Source organism: Argiope bruennichi, chromosome 11 (genome assembly GCF_947563725.1).
Source record: "Argiope bruennichi chromosome 11, qqArgBrue1.1, whole genome shotgun sequence".
In the NCBI taxonomy this organism is placed as follows: domain Eukaryota; kingdom Metazoa; phylum Arthropoda; class Arachnida; order Araneae; family Araneidae; genus Argiope; species Argiope bruennichi.
Window position 1 is genome coordinate 93,389,594 of NC_079161.1, and position 15,910 is coordinate 93,405,503.

The following is a 15,910-nucleotide window of genomic DNA, read 5'->3' on the forward strand; positions in this document are numbered from 1 at the left end:
TCATTAAATAATATGATTTTTCCTTTTCCTTCATCATTAACATCACACACTGTCTGTCATCTGTCATCATTAACATTTTTATTATAAGGAGCGACTCTAGTGCTTTTGTATTTATGCAGGAACAAGATTGCATTTTTTTTCTTTTTTAACCATTCTAAAATTTTTTTCATTATCAGCACTGCTGTGAGTGATGATTTGGGAAGACAACATTTTCAGCTTTTTTATAATTTCCATAATGTAACTATTCATAGATTTTTTCTATATATCCATAAATATGGAGTTTTTATTTAATTTTTGTAGCAATTACAAAAATTTCTTAATCATTGGTGGATATGTACAAAAATTAATCAGAAATATTTTTTGTAAGAATAAATCCAAATAAGCTCAATTATAATTACTGATCTATGATGGGAAAAGATAACAGAGAAAGTATGAGTTTTTTTTAATTGCAAATGTTTTTTCAGTATAGCACATAACATGAAAGCAAAAGCTAATAATGTTATCGAAAATTTTATAGTATTAGAATTATTTTACATGAAATAATTGGCCAGCCAGTTAAAAAAAAAAATATGATGCTTCAAATGAAAATATTTCCAAAAAAATGATTTCTATAACCTGTTCAGGACAGTGATCATGTGATTATCCCTTCATGGCTCACAATATTATATTTATCTTTCATGATATTGTATATATCTTTCCGCTGAAGTCAGAAAGGCTCATTTCATATATAATATTATATGAAATGAGATCACAATCATGAGATCAGAAATATTTGATTACCATTCTGAATGGTTTAATAATGACAGCAGTTTGAGAATAATTGTTTTCCAGTTAAAACGTCATGTAAAAAGTCTTACATTTTAAAATCTATTACCATGTTACAGAATTTTTAAAACAATAAAGCAATTTAAGTAACTGATGAAAAACCGTGAATATCATGAATAAATAGGTCACCTGTGAAGTAGTGAGAAGCCCAGCAGCATAGTCTGGCGTACTTGGGGAAGAAGTGACAGGAGGAGTTGCCCCGTCCTTTTCCTTTCGAGCTTCGGGTGTTTCGACCTCTGAGAAAGTTTAAGAAAAAAGGATTATTGAAAATATAAATAATTGAAACACAAAATACATAAACACATAAAATAAATAAAATCTTTTGGCACTTTCCAAGATTTGGAGAGTAGCGGAAGAAACTTTTTTGCAATTGTAATATTTTAGTTAAGAATTTTTAGTGATTTAAATAGAGTGGATACAAAGAAATATAATAATTTAACAACAATAAAAATCATTACATGTATTTTAAATTTTACTGATTACGATTACACATTTCCATTTTCTGTAGAAATAACTGCTTTCTTATATTAAATTCTACTTTGAAAATTATCTTATGAAAAATTTTAAAACCTGGTGTCAACTTTGCAAGCAAAGAACATGCATAATAACAAAAATTCAGAGTATTGCATAAGTCTTATCCTTACTTAAAGATCATTAGCTATATCTATTTAAAAAATGAGGATAAGATACCTTAATGGATTATTGAACATTTCAATTCGAGTCTGAACAGTCTTATTGAACATTCAAGATATTCGATATAAAGACACTCCAACAACCTATAGCAGATTATTTTATACGACACCTTTGAATAAAACAAAACTCTCAAAAAGTATCTTATTTTAACCTTTTGACTCTGGCAATCATGAATAAGCAATATAGCAAATCTGCATGCATTACAATGATCATCAATAAGCAAATTCTTTTTTTTTTTTTAAATAAATTATTATGTATTGCATATGTCAACCATTCTATAGATATCCACCAGTAATTTTCACTTTTCATATTTTTTTGTCATTTATTACAATTGGCATATTAAACATATATAATTTCACCCATATTTAAAAGGTCATATATGGATTAGGAAAAATGCGAGATGTCCAAACTTCACAATTTGAAAAGAAAATTGAGCCACTCATCCCAAACTTTTACGGCTGAAACTATTTCAGCCAAGGACTAAGTTGAACTCCTTAAATCATACATGATGTTTAATATAAATGAAATTCAAATCTTTAGTTCCCCAATAAAAAAAAAAAAAGCTATGACTTTGCATAGTAATGAGAACACATATTTGTTAGCCATGCTTTTTGAGATATTAATTCAAACAAATTATTAAAAAATCAAGATGACTAATATATAAATTAAAGATATACTCAATTTATCACTGGAACTTCAGTAACAATTTTTAAAAAGAATGTTTCAAATACAGACTCAAATAGCAAGCCAAAGAAAAAAAAAAAAAAAAAAAAAAAGACTAGCAATTACCTGGAAGTTTCTTTCTCCTTTTGGCATCTCGACCATAGCCCATGGGCTGCTCATCTATTTCAAGTAACTTTAAAGAAACAAACAAAAAAAGTTATAAAATCTGCAACAAAACAGCTGCAATTTTAAAAGCAAAATATATAAAATGATAAAAGTTCTCTCATTAAAAATTATAATTTCAAATTATAGTATGGAATGTACCTTTATGCCTCCATCCTTTCGCCCAGCAGGTGTTCTGGGAGGAACTCGACTAGTAGGTGGAGTACTGGAATTCAGTCGTCCGAGGGGACTGGCACGAGACTTGAAGCCAGATGCATTAATTCGGCTAGGAATACCACGCAAAGGAGCTGGAAATTTAATTTTTAAGCAAGTTAACATACAGAATATTTTAATGCTGTTACATGTCAGCATGAATGCAGATGCATATTTACAGGGTGGGACAATATATGCTTAATAACCAGAAAATAAACACTTTGGCAAAACATTATATATACATCCATCATTCAAGTTAATTTCGAAATCAGGTAATGTGATTTTGCAGCACTCTGTGCACATTTTTTGGGAGTTCAAACATAATCAGAATGATATATTCTCCCATAGTCAAAATGAAGTCTTTTTCTCTCACAAAATGAGAATGGGATTTCTCACTCACATAGAATGTAATGAATAACGATTGTTTAATACAATTTTATACTGACAAGCATGCCACATTTTTTTCAGGCAATAAAATTATTACCATAAAACTCAACAACAGACTCTTTGCAGTTAATTTCCCTCCAATAAACAGACATTTTTTGTGATATGACAGTTCTTTAATTATTGCCAATGTATATATTAGGAAACAGTGTTAATTATCTAAAATGACATATTGCCAAGATAATAACATGTAAAAAAGAAATAAAGCTATACAATTTTCTTTTATAGCTATGTTCAGTTCAAAACTCTATATAAATTACATTTTGTTTGGCCTTTGATCAACTACAGAGAAAGATGAAAAAAGAAAAACCTAAAGATGCAGAAACAGTAACTAATCTTACTGACTGAAAATTGAACTCTAACAAGAATAAAAAATGCTCTAAGGGCACTAATGTTTAGAAAATGCCAAACTTTATGCCAAATTATTTATACAATACTCTGTCCAAAATATTTTTCAAAACTATTTTCTTTGAAGTAAACAATAATTATGCATCTTTTAATTTGTAATGGAAAATAATTATAGCCTTTAAATCATTTGCAACCTTTTTTATAACAACCATAAACCACAAATTTTTAAACTACAAATATTTTCTATGATCCAACAATGCCATAAATAATGAATCTAATTGCTAGTGAAAGTGACAGATAAAATTAAAATGAACACAACAGAGTACAAAATTAACTCCACATTTTCTTATATACTTTCCCTACGATTTAAAAAAGCTAAAAACTAAAATTTATCCAATAAAGCCTCAGTTCAAATTTTATTTCTCATCTTAATATCCATGATGTTACAAAGACTCCACAAACCAGTAATACCATCATGCATAACAAAACAGAAATATATGATACACTCTGAGATGTAAAAACCTGAAAGAAAGTGGATTAGTCATTATTATGACTAATCTTATAACTATCATTAGATCTAGTTTAGTTAAGAGATTTCATTGATGTTTAGAGATTTAAACACAAACTTTAAACTTATTAATATATATATGTATGAAGAGCTTTTAAATACTCAACATAAATATTTATAATTTCAGTTCTTAACATTTCATGCTTAATGACAGCAATACTGGAAATATGGCAATTTTAAAGCTATAAGTTTAAATCAAAATTTATATTATATAAATTAGAGAAAAGAAGATTATATATATATGTTACTATCACATTCTTCATAATGTTCAAATTAACCAAATAATTGAACATGTGATGAAAGAAGTGAAAAGGAAGAAGGATTGGATGAAGACAGCATGCAAACCATAAAGGTAAAGTGGGGAGAAAAAAAAAAAAAAAAAAGGAAAGAAACGATTGTAGATTTTTATAAAATTTATTATATCAGTACATGTTATGAAGGATCACTTTAGATTGCCATAAACTATTGTATAAGCAAGTAGACATCTAAAATTATATATAATTTCATTAATAAATATGTAATTTCATGTGATACGTATTAATTTTTTTTCTAACTTATGAAGTTATATGTATTTTGGTTTAAAATAAATTATGCAATTTTCAATTTTATTCAGTTAACAGTGGTTGAAAGACTGAAAGATGTGGATAACAAACAAGAGATATTATAAAAAGCGAGTTCTAAAAACATATATTCAATTATCAGGTAAAACTATTTGGTAGTATCGGCAAGATCCATTGCTGACAATTACAACAGATTCCATGTCATTCTATTTAGACACAAATAATAAGTTTCTAAATTTTTAATAAAAAAAAATACATGAATGCAAAAAAAATTATACAGAAAAATTAATTATCCTTACTTGCATCATTTATTGGTTTGATAAGGCCACGGCATCGAATAGGGACAGATGGAGTAGTGGAATTCTTCTTAGAATTGTTGACAGCATCACTAGCTATAAAAAAAATAAGGCAAAACATTTTTGTTACAGATAACATAGCTAAATAACAGTAGATAGACACTAGTAGCTAAATAACAGTAGATAATATTCAAGAATTGAAACATTTTTGTTGAAGAAAATTTATTTACCAACTCCCAATGATTTATACATGCTTGCACAGAGCCACTTACTTTTGGTATTTGTTTACAAAATTTAAAATAAAAATTCATGTAGGATGAAGAACTTTATTCTATTGAAGAATACAGGAAGAGAAATCTCAAAGATGAGTTAGTAAATAATAATAAAAAAGGTTTATATTAAAGTACAGTAACATACAGAAGGTATAAGTGAAGATCTGGTTACATTTTATTAAGTAATTACTATTTTATTAATAAAACATATAAAAACATTTTCATTCTGTGCAATTTAAGATGTATGAATCTAGCTAATGAATGAATTTCAGCTAACAAATGATTAAATAAGACTTACATTTCTGCAGCAGTTCAGCTCTGAGGGTAGCTGACTTGGGCTTCTGTTTGAGGGTGAAATGTTTTGCAGGCTGGGGCAACTGCCCAACCACAGAGGTCAGGGCTGTGCGGTTCAGGTACAGGCATTCCATTGGAAGCATAGCCTGATCACTATGTTTTCTCACTGAAACAAATGAACAGTTTTTCCATGAAGAGAATTAAAGGCAACAAGATCTTTGCAAATCAGTTCCTCCAGCAAGTTTTTAGCATAAACAATTCTACTATAAAAAACAGAATAAATTATATTCTATTATTTATCTTATTATAGATTTCTTTTGTATTAAAATATAACATACTCCTTAATATTTTGAAAATAAAAATAAACTGTAAACTTTTTAGATGCAATTTACAATGTCTGAAACTTAGAATAATTTAGTAACTATATTTTAAATGTACAATAAATATTTTTAATAAATCACATGACCCCCCCCCAAATATTAGGAAAATAATATAATAAATTAAATATTTTGATTATAACTTTTATTTATAAATAAACAACAATAAAGCAAGAAGGAAAGTGCGTAAAACCAATATGGATATATGAACCATACTTTTAAGATTTATTATTCCAGAAATATAATTGTTTGAAAGGAATATTTTTTAAAAAATGAACTTGTAATCTCAAAAAAAAAAAAAAAATTATTACAAAGAATATTTAAGAATGAATGTTTAAATTACGCATTTAATTGTGTACAGTGGAAGGGAAAGCAAGCCTGTACACAATTAAGCCTGTAAGAAATTAAGAAAGCAGTTTGAAAACATGGAAATAATGAAATAAATAAAATTTAGCTGAACATATCAAGAAATGAAATTTTTATCTAAAGAAAGAATAAAATCATAAAGATTATTTAATGGAATGATATTTTCAACCAATCTTCATTCATATTTTAATCTGCTATGCAATATTAATATACAATATAAATTAAGTTATATACTGACATAGATTTTTCTTAAGATAATCTACAAAAAGATTTAATCATAATTAGAATTTGTACATATTATAAATAAAAATATAATGTCTGTAAATTAATATATTTTGACCTTTGCAATATTTTATTCCCCTTTCTTCACATTAATACAATTTTCTTTGAAACATTATAAAACCTAATGAATATTATTTATTATATAGGTTATAAAATTATGATTGTAAAAAAATGGTGAAATAAAAATTATTCACACTGTATCAAGTAAAATTAAGATTTCTAGTGTTTGTATTTTAAAACTTTTTAAATAACTGATTAGGCAAATATTTAATAACATGAACATTTAATAATACATTCAAAAAGAACAATTAAAATTTTAACACATGCTAAAATTACAATATAAATTTATTGCTGTGAAAACATCTTAAATATAATTAATGACACAAACTTAAATAATATAAAACATAAACTAAGATTAATAAAAAAGAAAAGGCTTGTTTGGATTTTATATGTGGAATCCACATCTAACATTCTTTCGGTGCGTTGTGCTTATTCAGGTGACAGATCATGCTATTCTGAACGACAGTCAAAGGAAGATGCAGCAGTACCTGAATTGGAACCCGATTCTTGAAACGACACTTCAGCCCAATATAAAGACATTCAGAAATATTTAATCAGCAAATATGACAGCCTTTTAAGATACCAAGACTTGAATTCTTAATGGTCCAATAACTACACTGAGACTGCCATTAGCTTACAAGTCCCAAATTACTGCAGGGTACCCTAAGATTGACAAATTTAAGTTCAGGTTTTAGCAATGAATTATCTTAAACTATTTTATTATTTAAAATAGCAGCATATTTTTAAAAAAATTCACTGAAATGAGATTTGTAAATATTACACAAGAGGAAATATATATATAAAGATATTTTCTAGCTTATATTAATTTCCAAGTTATTTCATTTCATATCACACAATAAACTAACAAGAATTTCTTGTGGCAATAAAATATTTCCTATAAGGGAAAAAAAAAAAAAAAAAAAAAAAAAAAAAAAAAGCCCACTTGAAAGCCACTAACATTAAAAAAGCAGTCTATTTTACAATTAGTTGCATTACTTTTCGCTAATCTATCAAAACCCATTATTTTGCATCATGTTATATCAACTGAAGCTTAGCAGCATGAACTGAAAGCTCAAGTTCATCTTTGAATCATCATCACATGTTGATTGACTATGGATCCTTCTTTAATATTATTTGTTCTTCTATTTTCATGCAACATTGCAGAAAACTAATGTTTTGTTAACAAATTTAAATAAAATTGCACATTTTAACGATTGTTAACAAAGTGCAAAATGCAAGTTCTGAGTCTGATCAAATGATTAAAAGTCACATAATATTCAAAATGAATCTGAGAATATAGATCTGAACAAAGTGCATAATATGAGCCTGAGCAGTCGATCAAAAATTATGTGCTTTGGCACATAAAATTGAAAACAAATAAGAGATGAATTTCATACCTTGTCCATTTATCATTCTATCTATTAAAATGCCCAGGAAATGTATGAGATATTATTTGACACACTGTTGGCCGATTTTCTACATTCCATACCAGATTTTAAATGTTTCGATAACATATATTATTTTCTTTTTATAAATGGCTATAATATTGCATTTTAATGTGAATTTACTGAATTTTTTCCCTTTATATTAATTAAAAAATATCTTCCTAATGCTTGTAATACAAATCTTTTCTTTTTCGATAATGGCGGCTTATTATACGAGGCTTGAATTTTATGGCTTATATGTATTTTGACTTTTAACTTGCATGTCTTATGCTACACATTATTATTTTTTTATGGTGGCTTAGACTCCTGATCTTATTGATTTTATAAACTTTAATCATTAAATTTTGTATCTTTAAATTATAGGGGGAAAAACATACTAAAAAATTCAAAAGTTATAATTTTATAAATAGCAACAGCAACAAATCCAAGCCTCTTAGTTAAAAAGACTCCCAATTTCCATTTTTAAAATATTATATGTAGTGAAATATAAATACAATAATGTTTAAAGAAAAACTGTACAATAGATTAAAGTCCACTACTCTGTCCTCTGAAGCAATGATTTATCAACAAAAATGAACAAAACTTATGCATATTCAATCTTTTCACCCTAAATCCAAAATTAATTTAAATATTTATTGGTTTGTTGAAATAAATTAAGTGAAGTAGGAAGTTAAATTATATGATATATATATTGGTTACCTCTATAAAACAGAAAAAAAAAAAAAAAAAAAAAAAATGAAAGAAAACTGTGCATCTGCAATATCACTATGCTTATGAAATTTTAATTTCTCTTTTAAAATTTTAAAACTACAAGCTTCAAGATTAGCTAAGCATACAATGTCAGAAGTCTGTAAAAAATTATATTCACTAATATTTAATTCATTGCTTAATGCTTTACATTAGTTAATAAAAAGAAATGTCGATAAAGGAGAAAACATAGAACATAAATACAAGAAATGAAAAATATATATAAATACCTAATTTCTTTAGGTCATTTACAACATCTGTAAAGACAGAAGCATTTTCTTCAATCTGGAAATTTAAAAGTCCAGTACTGGGGTAAGACTTTAGAAGCTCGGCTAACATAGAAACCCATTGGTCACTGTCTACTAAAGCGACTTCAAGGATCTCTTCAAGCTCAACCTTCCACTAGAGAAAGAAGACAGCTCAAATTAGTAAAACTTGGCCTTGATAAATAATTTAATGTAGAGACAATTGAAAATTTCTGAGTTTTTTTTTTTTTTTCTTTCCAAGTAACAGTTACAAATCCCAATCTTATTTAATAATTTTACATTTATAATCAAAACTTTATAATTTCAAGACATTTCTTAAAGTTCAAAATCAATACAAGTATAACAATATAATTTAAGTAAAAGACAGTAATTAAATGGTATGAAATATTTCAATAAAAATATTTATCAGACCAAATAATAATAATAATAATAAAAAGTACAGTAATAAATAAAAAAAAGTATAATAGTAAGAAATAGTTCATAACAATTTTAGACAAGCAGTATTAGCATAATACAATCTTGGAATTTAGTTACGTATTTATATTTTAGAGATTTATAAAAAGTTTGGAAAATCAATTATGAAAAGCAAAAGAAAATTAAAAATAATGAAACAAGTTTTAAAAAATATAAAATTAAAATATACAATTTCATTCATATTGTTACAAAATGTAAAAATACAAAAAAAAGGGGGGCACTAAATTTAAGAAAATGTATTGTCTATGGTCTAAACTTAATAAACAAGTTTAAAAAAATCCATGTTTCTATGCAGTTGTTAATTTTACTCATATTTAAATTCATATAAAAATATTCTGACTTATTTTATAACATTTATAATTAGATATAAATGGATCATTTATTGAAACAGTTCTTAAAAGAAGCATTTTCTTATGTGCTTGGTTCTATTTTTTTAATGGCACAAACACATGCACAAAGGTGACATACTAAATAATAAGATCAAATTTTCATATTGTTCCTGATGTTTAACATTTATCACCAAAAATAAATCTCGACCCGAAAATTCTTTTATTATTAGTATGAAAGTCATCAATGTGCATATAAGCATAACTATTAAAACTTTGTTTCACAAAGTCAAATTATTACAACATAATCAGATTAATGTATTGCAGACAGGAACATATTCTGAGAAATGTCATTTTGATACAAGGTCACAGTCACATGATCAAATTTCTATCCAATAGTAGCTATGGGTAATTTGGTCTGACAGCCCATTGAACTGGCATTGAGACTGGCTGAATTTTAATAAAATTAATATTCACATTTGGAATACTCTAGTTTTGAAACTGTGATTTAAGCATACACAGGCCACACAAGGGAAAAAAAAAAGAATCTGTATAAGCCAATTATACAAGATGCAAGATTTACCTGTTGTTAAACTAAAGGAAAAGTACTTAACCCTTAAAAAAATAGAAGTTTCTATGGTATTTCAGTAAAGTTTAATACGAGTATCTTTAAACATATAAAGTTCTTTCTCAAAGCAAAAAAAAAAAAAAAAAAAAAAATAAAATAAAATAGTTCTTTAAATTCTGTTTGCTAAATTTCCCATCATTTTTATCTTGCACAATAAAGTGCTAGAACCCTAATATAATTCCGCCTCCTAAGATTTTCATTTTCTTCTTCACTGGTGCGACAGTCCCAAGTGGACCCCGATCTTCCTCAAAATTCCAATCCTATTTTTGACAAGATTTTTCCATTTTGTTACCCTAAAAGTTTTCGAGTCTTTTACCAGGCACTCAACCCAATGCCATTTAGACATGCACAAACTAAACTAAGTTATCTACATTGGCTTTAAAATTTAATATAATATGCTATATAAAATTGGCACATGCATTAAAGCATTCTTAATTTTTTTGAAATTTGCATGTTCAAAGCTTTCTTGCATAAATGACTATCTTTCTATTTAACTTTATGTGAATACAGAATTTATATATACATATTGTGATAGTTTGAATAAGCCTAGAAATGAAATTGTTTTCAATCATAATATTTGGAGTAATGTAGACATAACAAAATTAGTTTATGCAGGTTATTCCTTATGTATTTTATAGTATAAGAATTTAAATTCAAATGAATAATCATGGTAAGAATATATCAAAACCTTGCAGCTTTTATGGCCCTATCAATATTTATTTAATTTACAATCATTAAATCTATAGATACGAAGGTTACTCAAACTACAAATGCATTATTACAAAGAATGTCATTTCACTAAGTCCAATATTCAAAATGAAAATATTGCTTTAAATAAAAGATCCCAAGCATGAATTATGAAGATTTTAAAGAAAGATAGGCATAACAACAGCAACTTAAGATAACTAGATGGGTTTATCACCCCTTAAAGCATTCATCGCCAGCAGAATTTTTCAGCATACATAATTTATTAACTTTCGCTATCCCCCCCTCAATGACTCTTCCTCACATTGACAGAGTGTTGCATAATTGTAAACCATATTAAGACAGTTCTCTTCTAGAGGATTAATAATACCATGTTGAACTATTAAACATATACAATAATAAAGAATATAGAAATTTCAATCACTTCCAAAGTTATCTTGTATACAAAGTAATTAGAATTGATTATTTTTAGAACTATGCGGAGAAAAACTGATCATGAAAGTATTAAATCACAATGATAGCCATTTTTTAAATGAATGTTTGGTATAAAATTTTTTTAAAAAAAAAAGCCCATAAAAGATCAATCTTTAGTATATAATAATCCAATTATCACCATTTATTATTCATTCATAATTGTGATAAACCATATTCATCTTAAATTAAGACTAATAGACATCTCAAACATTTCCACAATGTGGATATTTTAAGAATATAGACTAAGACATCCTGGAATAGCTTGGACAGATTCAAATTCCAAAAGCTTACTACAAATTTGAAATAAATATTACAGATATAAAATAATATGACATCCCAATTAACTAGATAAATCCCTTTCTCTCCAAGAAAAATGGTCCCAAATCGTAAAAGTTTCATGTTTTCATCAATGTTCTATTTTATATTTATTAATAAATAATACATATTAAAAAATTTACAATTTTTTGAAAAGCTACTCCTTTCTAACTTTTATGTAGACATTAGGATCTCTTTAATATGATAATTGGGGTAAAGGCAAAAAAAAAAAAAAAAAAATAGTAATGCAGGAAGGAAAAATAATAGAAAAACATAAATTAACAAAACACTTCAACAAACATTAATAACCTTTTAAACTTTTCCTGCGAAATTTATTTTCGCAGGATGAGAAATTTATTTTCATCATCTGATTTCTTAATAAAATATATATTTTTTGGAATTTATTCCAGGTTTCCTCCCTTTGGTCAATGTCCCAGACTGAAGTTCAGTATTGCAGCATGTTAAGAGTAAGGAAAAAGTTTCTTCTCTTTTCAAGTAATTATTTTAAAGAAAGATCTATTGTCTCTTTTGATTGCCACTGTGGTCATTATTACCTCTCATGAGCAATTGTGATTCAATCATCATTAGAAGGACTGAATAGGATATTACAGCCAAGTGATATATTAGGTGATAAGAGAAAATATTTACAATATTGTAAGAAAATTTTTTATTATTAATTCCATATTTTAAATTTTCAATTGTTCATAGTATATTAAATTCTTCATTTAGTTCATCCAGATTATTACAAAAAAAGTATTGCAACTGAAAAGAAATTATTTTTATGATATATAAATAATTTTTAATCTTGGAAGCTAAATCTACAAAAACAGCTCCACTTTAGATTACATAAATGCATCTACTTCAGAATTGTAATTAGAAATACAAGATGCATTAAACTTAGATCAAAAGAATTGACCAATAATTGTTGATTTGATAAAGAAATACTAGGAAAATAAAATTAAAAATATTAGCTTTTTTCAAAATTTTTTTCTAGCCACTAGTTTCAAGTCAGATGAGGCAGGTTTTGAGCCTTTGGTTTGTAATCCTCATTACAGATTTGAAAAAAACAGTTCTACAATAATAAGCTCTTATATTTAGTGGACATTTCTTTTCCAGTCATCCCTTTTCACAAATTCAGAATACATACCACAATTCATTCTATAGCCACTGCCATCCCCAACCTTACGTTCTTAAGAAAATGGATATTTTTAATTCTACCTATACATTAAGATTACAAATAATGAGCCATTTTAAAATGTTTCACTACTTCAACTTAAATTATTTATTTGTGAAATGCATTTGTCCCAAGTTTTTCACTGAAAGCAGAAAATTTATTATAAATTAGTTGCCATTGGCGACCAACTGGTTCACTAAGAATATTGGTTATATTTGACTTAAAATAAATCATTCAGATATATTTTCATGTTTATAATTATGCCAAATAGTCAGGTATTAAAGTTATGCTATTTAAATTGTCACACATATGCTCCGTTCTGCAATAATATGAACCTTTTTGATGGAGTGTAGTCCTATAACATCATAGTCTTATTAAAAAATGCAAATATTTGATTCATTCCATCTTCTGACTTTCACAATACTACAACTTCACTTTTTTTTATTCATCTCGTACAGATAATTATCAGAATCCTTTTTCCCAGTTTTCAACAATAGAAAGAAAAATTGCACAATTCGGTGTTGGATGAAGCAATGAAAATCATGTAAATCTCAGGGCAACAATTAAGCAAAAAAAAAAAAAAAAAAACCAATATTTGACAAAAAAAAAAAAAAACTATTAACTTGGTACCATTAAAAAGACAAAGTTTAAAATTTTTTTAAAACTGTATGTTTTACAGCATACCATATATTTCACGTAACCGCAAACCATGCAAAGTTTGGAAACTGTAGGTCTACAGAGCACCAGCATGCACACATTAATCCTCATTACGGATATAGAAAGCAAGTTTGGCTATCGTTTTATTATTATACCACGAGAAATTGTCAGTAGGGATTTAATGTCTCGCACACTATTCTGTAAACAAATTGAACAGAAAATGAGAAGGTATTTTATTTCCAATTGCTGCTTTTTAACTGGTCTGCTATGCATTGTAGTAACACTTCATGGTAATTAAACTATTTATGATACTATAATCTCATACAAAAGTTTGTGAACATTTAAAACACTTTACAGATTCTTAGTAGAATGAGATTAATAGTTGTCGTCTGATTCACAACAGTCAATTTATTTTTTCATTTACCATTAATAATTTAACATTTTTCGATCAATTGAATGCTAATTCTAGATAAATAAATCTATTTTGTTTCATATAAGGACTTAGACTGAAATACTTAAGTCGCAAAATATTTAGATTTTTTTAAAAATTGCTATAAGGAATTAAATTACAATACCTAAATTTCTATAACTAGAAAAACTAATTTATCATCAAGTGACTAAAATATGTATGAAAAAAATTAGAGAATTTCTTTTAAAGTACACATTACACTGGGAACTTAATATTATATCCCTTTATTTCTGCAGTTATTCATTAATGCTATTGATATCGCAGGTACATAAATGAGAGTTAATAAGACAAGATTTAGATTATCAATTAAGAGTAATAATCTGTCACTTGAAATTGAACAGAATATTCTATTGTCATGTAATGGCTGCATTTAATTTTAGGTAGCTAATTTGTAAATATTTTTTTTAAAAAATGGAAATGCTCCATATATTTAACAGTAAATCTTTCAAAATCTATATACATACATAAAACTGAAATTTAGAATTATAGATATGCATATTTAATGCAAATTTAAGTATAATAGATTCTGTGTACTTAAAAATCATTCAAGGAATTATTCTGAATATTCATTAACCAGTAATATAATTCATTAATTTGTTTATTAGATAAGACAGCATGCAAGAATGAAAGGCATCATACACAGAATGTTTATTTTTAATGAGTTTTTTTCAAATTATACTCATAATTGCAAACGACTTCTCAGTTTTAAACAAAAGTTGAAAATATCGTTCGTTTTTATAACTTTAAAAAACAAACACAACAAGCAGAACATTTTTTTCTAGTGCGGCAGATACGATTTTAAATACAATTGCTACTTCGGTATGCTAATGATTTTGATATAACAAAAGTATACGTTAAAACTATAACACATTCATATTAATATTTTCAAGCAGTTAATTGCAAATGAAAACTAATTAATACCGAAATAAATGGAATTAAATCCTAATCTATCGATCGCACAACGGTTAATTCGAACTTTCGTCAACTAGCTCTGACAGTTTTTGACTCTTACGCAAAACTTTTATTCATCCTACGATAAGAAGAATTAGTATTCTAAGCAACAACCACCTCGAAAGAAAATGTAGGGCACACGGTACATGGCACTTTGCCAGTCAATCTACAAAAACCCATCTCCAACTATTCAGATAGATCATTCTAAGTTATTCATGAAATTATTTATAAGAATTGCGAATTCAGATGGTGCAATTTCAGTAATTTATACAGAAGAAGATCAAATTCGATATTTCACCGGGTTAATAGAGCTAATTAACATAAATAAAATATCTAAATAATCCAAACATATGTTTTTACCTCCTCGACGTTTCTCCTAGGTATGTGCAAAAATGATAATAGCAATTTCAACTTAACTTGCGACTGTAATTCGATGAAACATTCACGAATGTTTCGTAAGACATCTTGATTTAATTGGGAGCAAATTGAACCACCGGACCATAAGTCATTACTTGTTCCAAGTTTATTATGAAGCCAGAGAGACGTGTCACTGTCTCTCACATGCGCCATATTGGAAACTCTGCCTGGCCAGCGCCATTTTGTTGGTACTTAAGAAGTTGTTGCCAAACAGACGCGAAAAGTTGTTTGTAAACATTGAGAAAAGTTTTGGCGCCCAAGAGTGCAAACTTTTTGCTTGACAGTTACCATAGCAACAATCAGCAATTTTTGTGCTGCACATTTTGCAAAGTTTATCAGCTTCCACAGGTTTAAAATAATTATACATTATTCGTAACTATATTAATGATGAAAATTTATAGCACTTAAAAGACAAAAAAGTTTTTGAAACAATTATTCA

General features: G+C 27.0%; 1 protein-coding gene across 1 annotated transcript in view; it reads right to left on the reverse strand.

The window, feature by feature from the left end:
- LOC129957209 (negative elongation factor A-like) overlaps positions 1-15,652 on the reverse strand; it is a 29,065-nt gene extending 13,413 nt beyond the window's left edge. Inside the window, exons 1-7 of the mRNA XM_056069432.1 lie at positions 15,415-15,652; positions 8,846-9,017; positions 5,343-5,504; positions 4,776-4,868; positions 2,506-2,651; positions 2,308-2,374; positions 955-1,061 (exon numbers count right to left, since the gene is read on the reverse strand). Of these exons, the coding sequence (XP_055925407.1) occupies positions 955-1,061; positions 2,308-2,374; positions 2,506-2,651; positions 4,776-4,868; positions 5,343-5,504; positions 8,846-9,017; positions 15,415-15,624 (957 nt within the window). The 5' untranslated portion in view covers positions 15,625-15,652. The remainder of the gene's footprint in view (positions 1-954; positions 1,062-2,307; positions 2,375-2,505; positions 2,652-4,775; positions 4,869-5,342; positions 5,505-8,845; positions 9,018-15,414) is intronic.
- Positions 15,653-15,910: the final 258 nt, after the last annotated feature.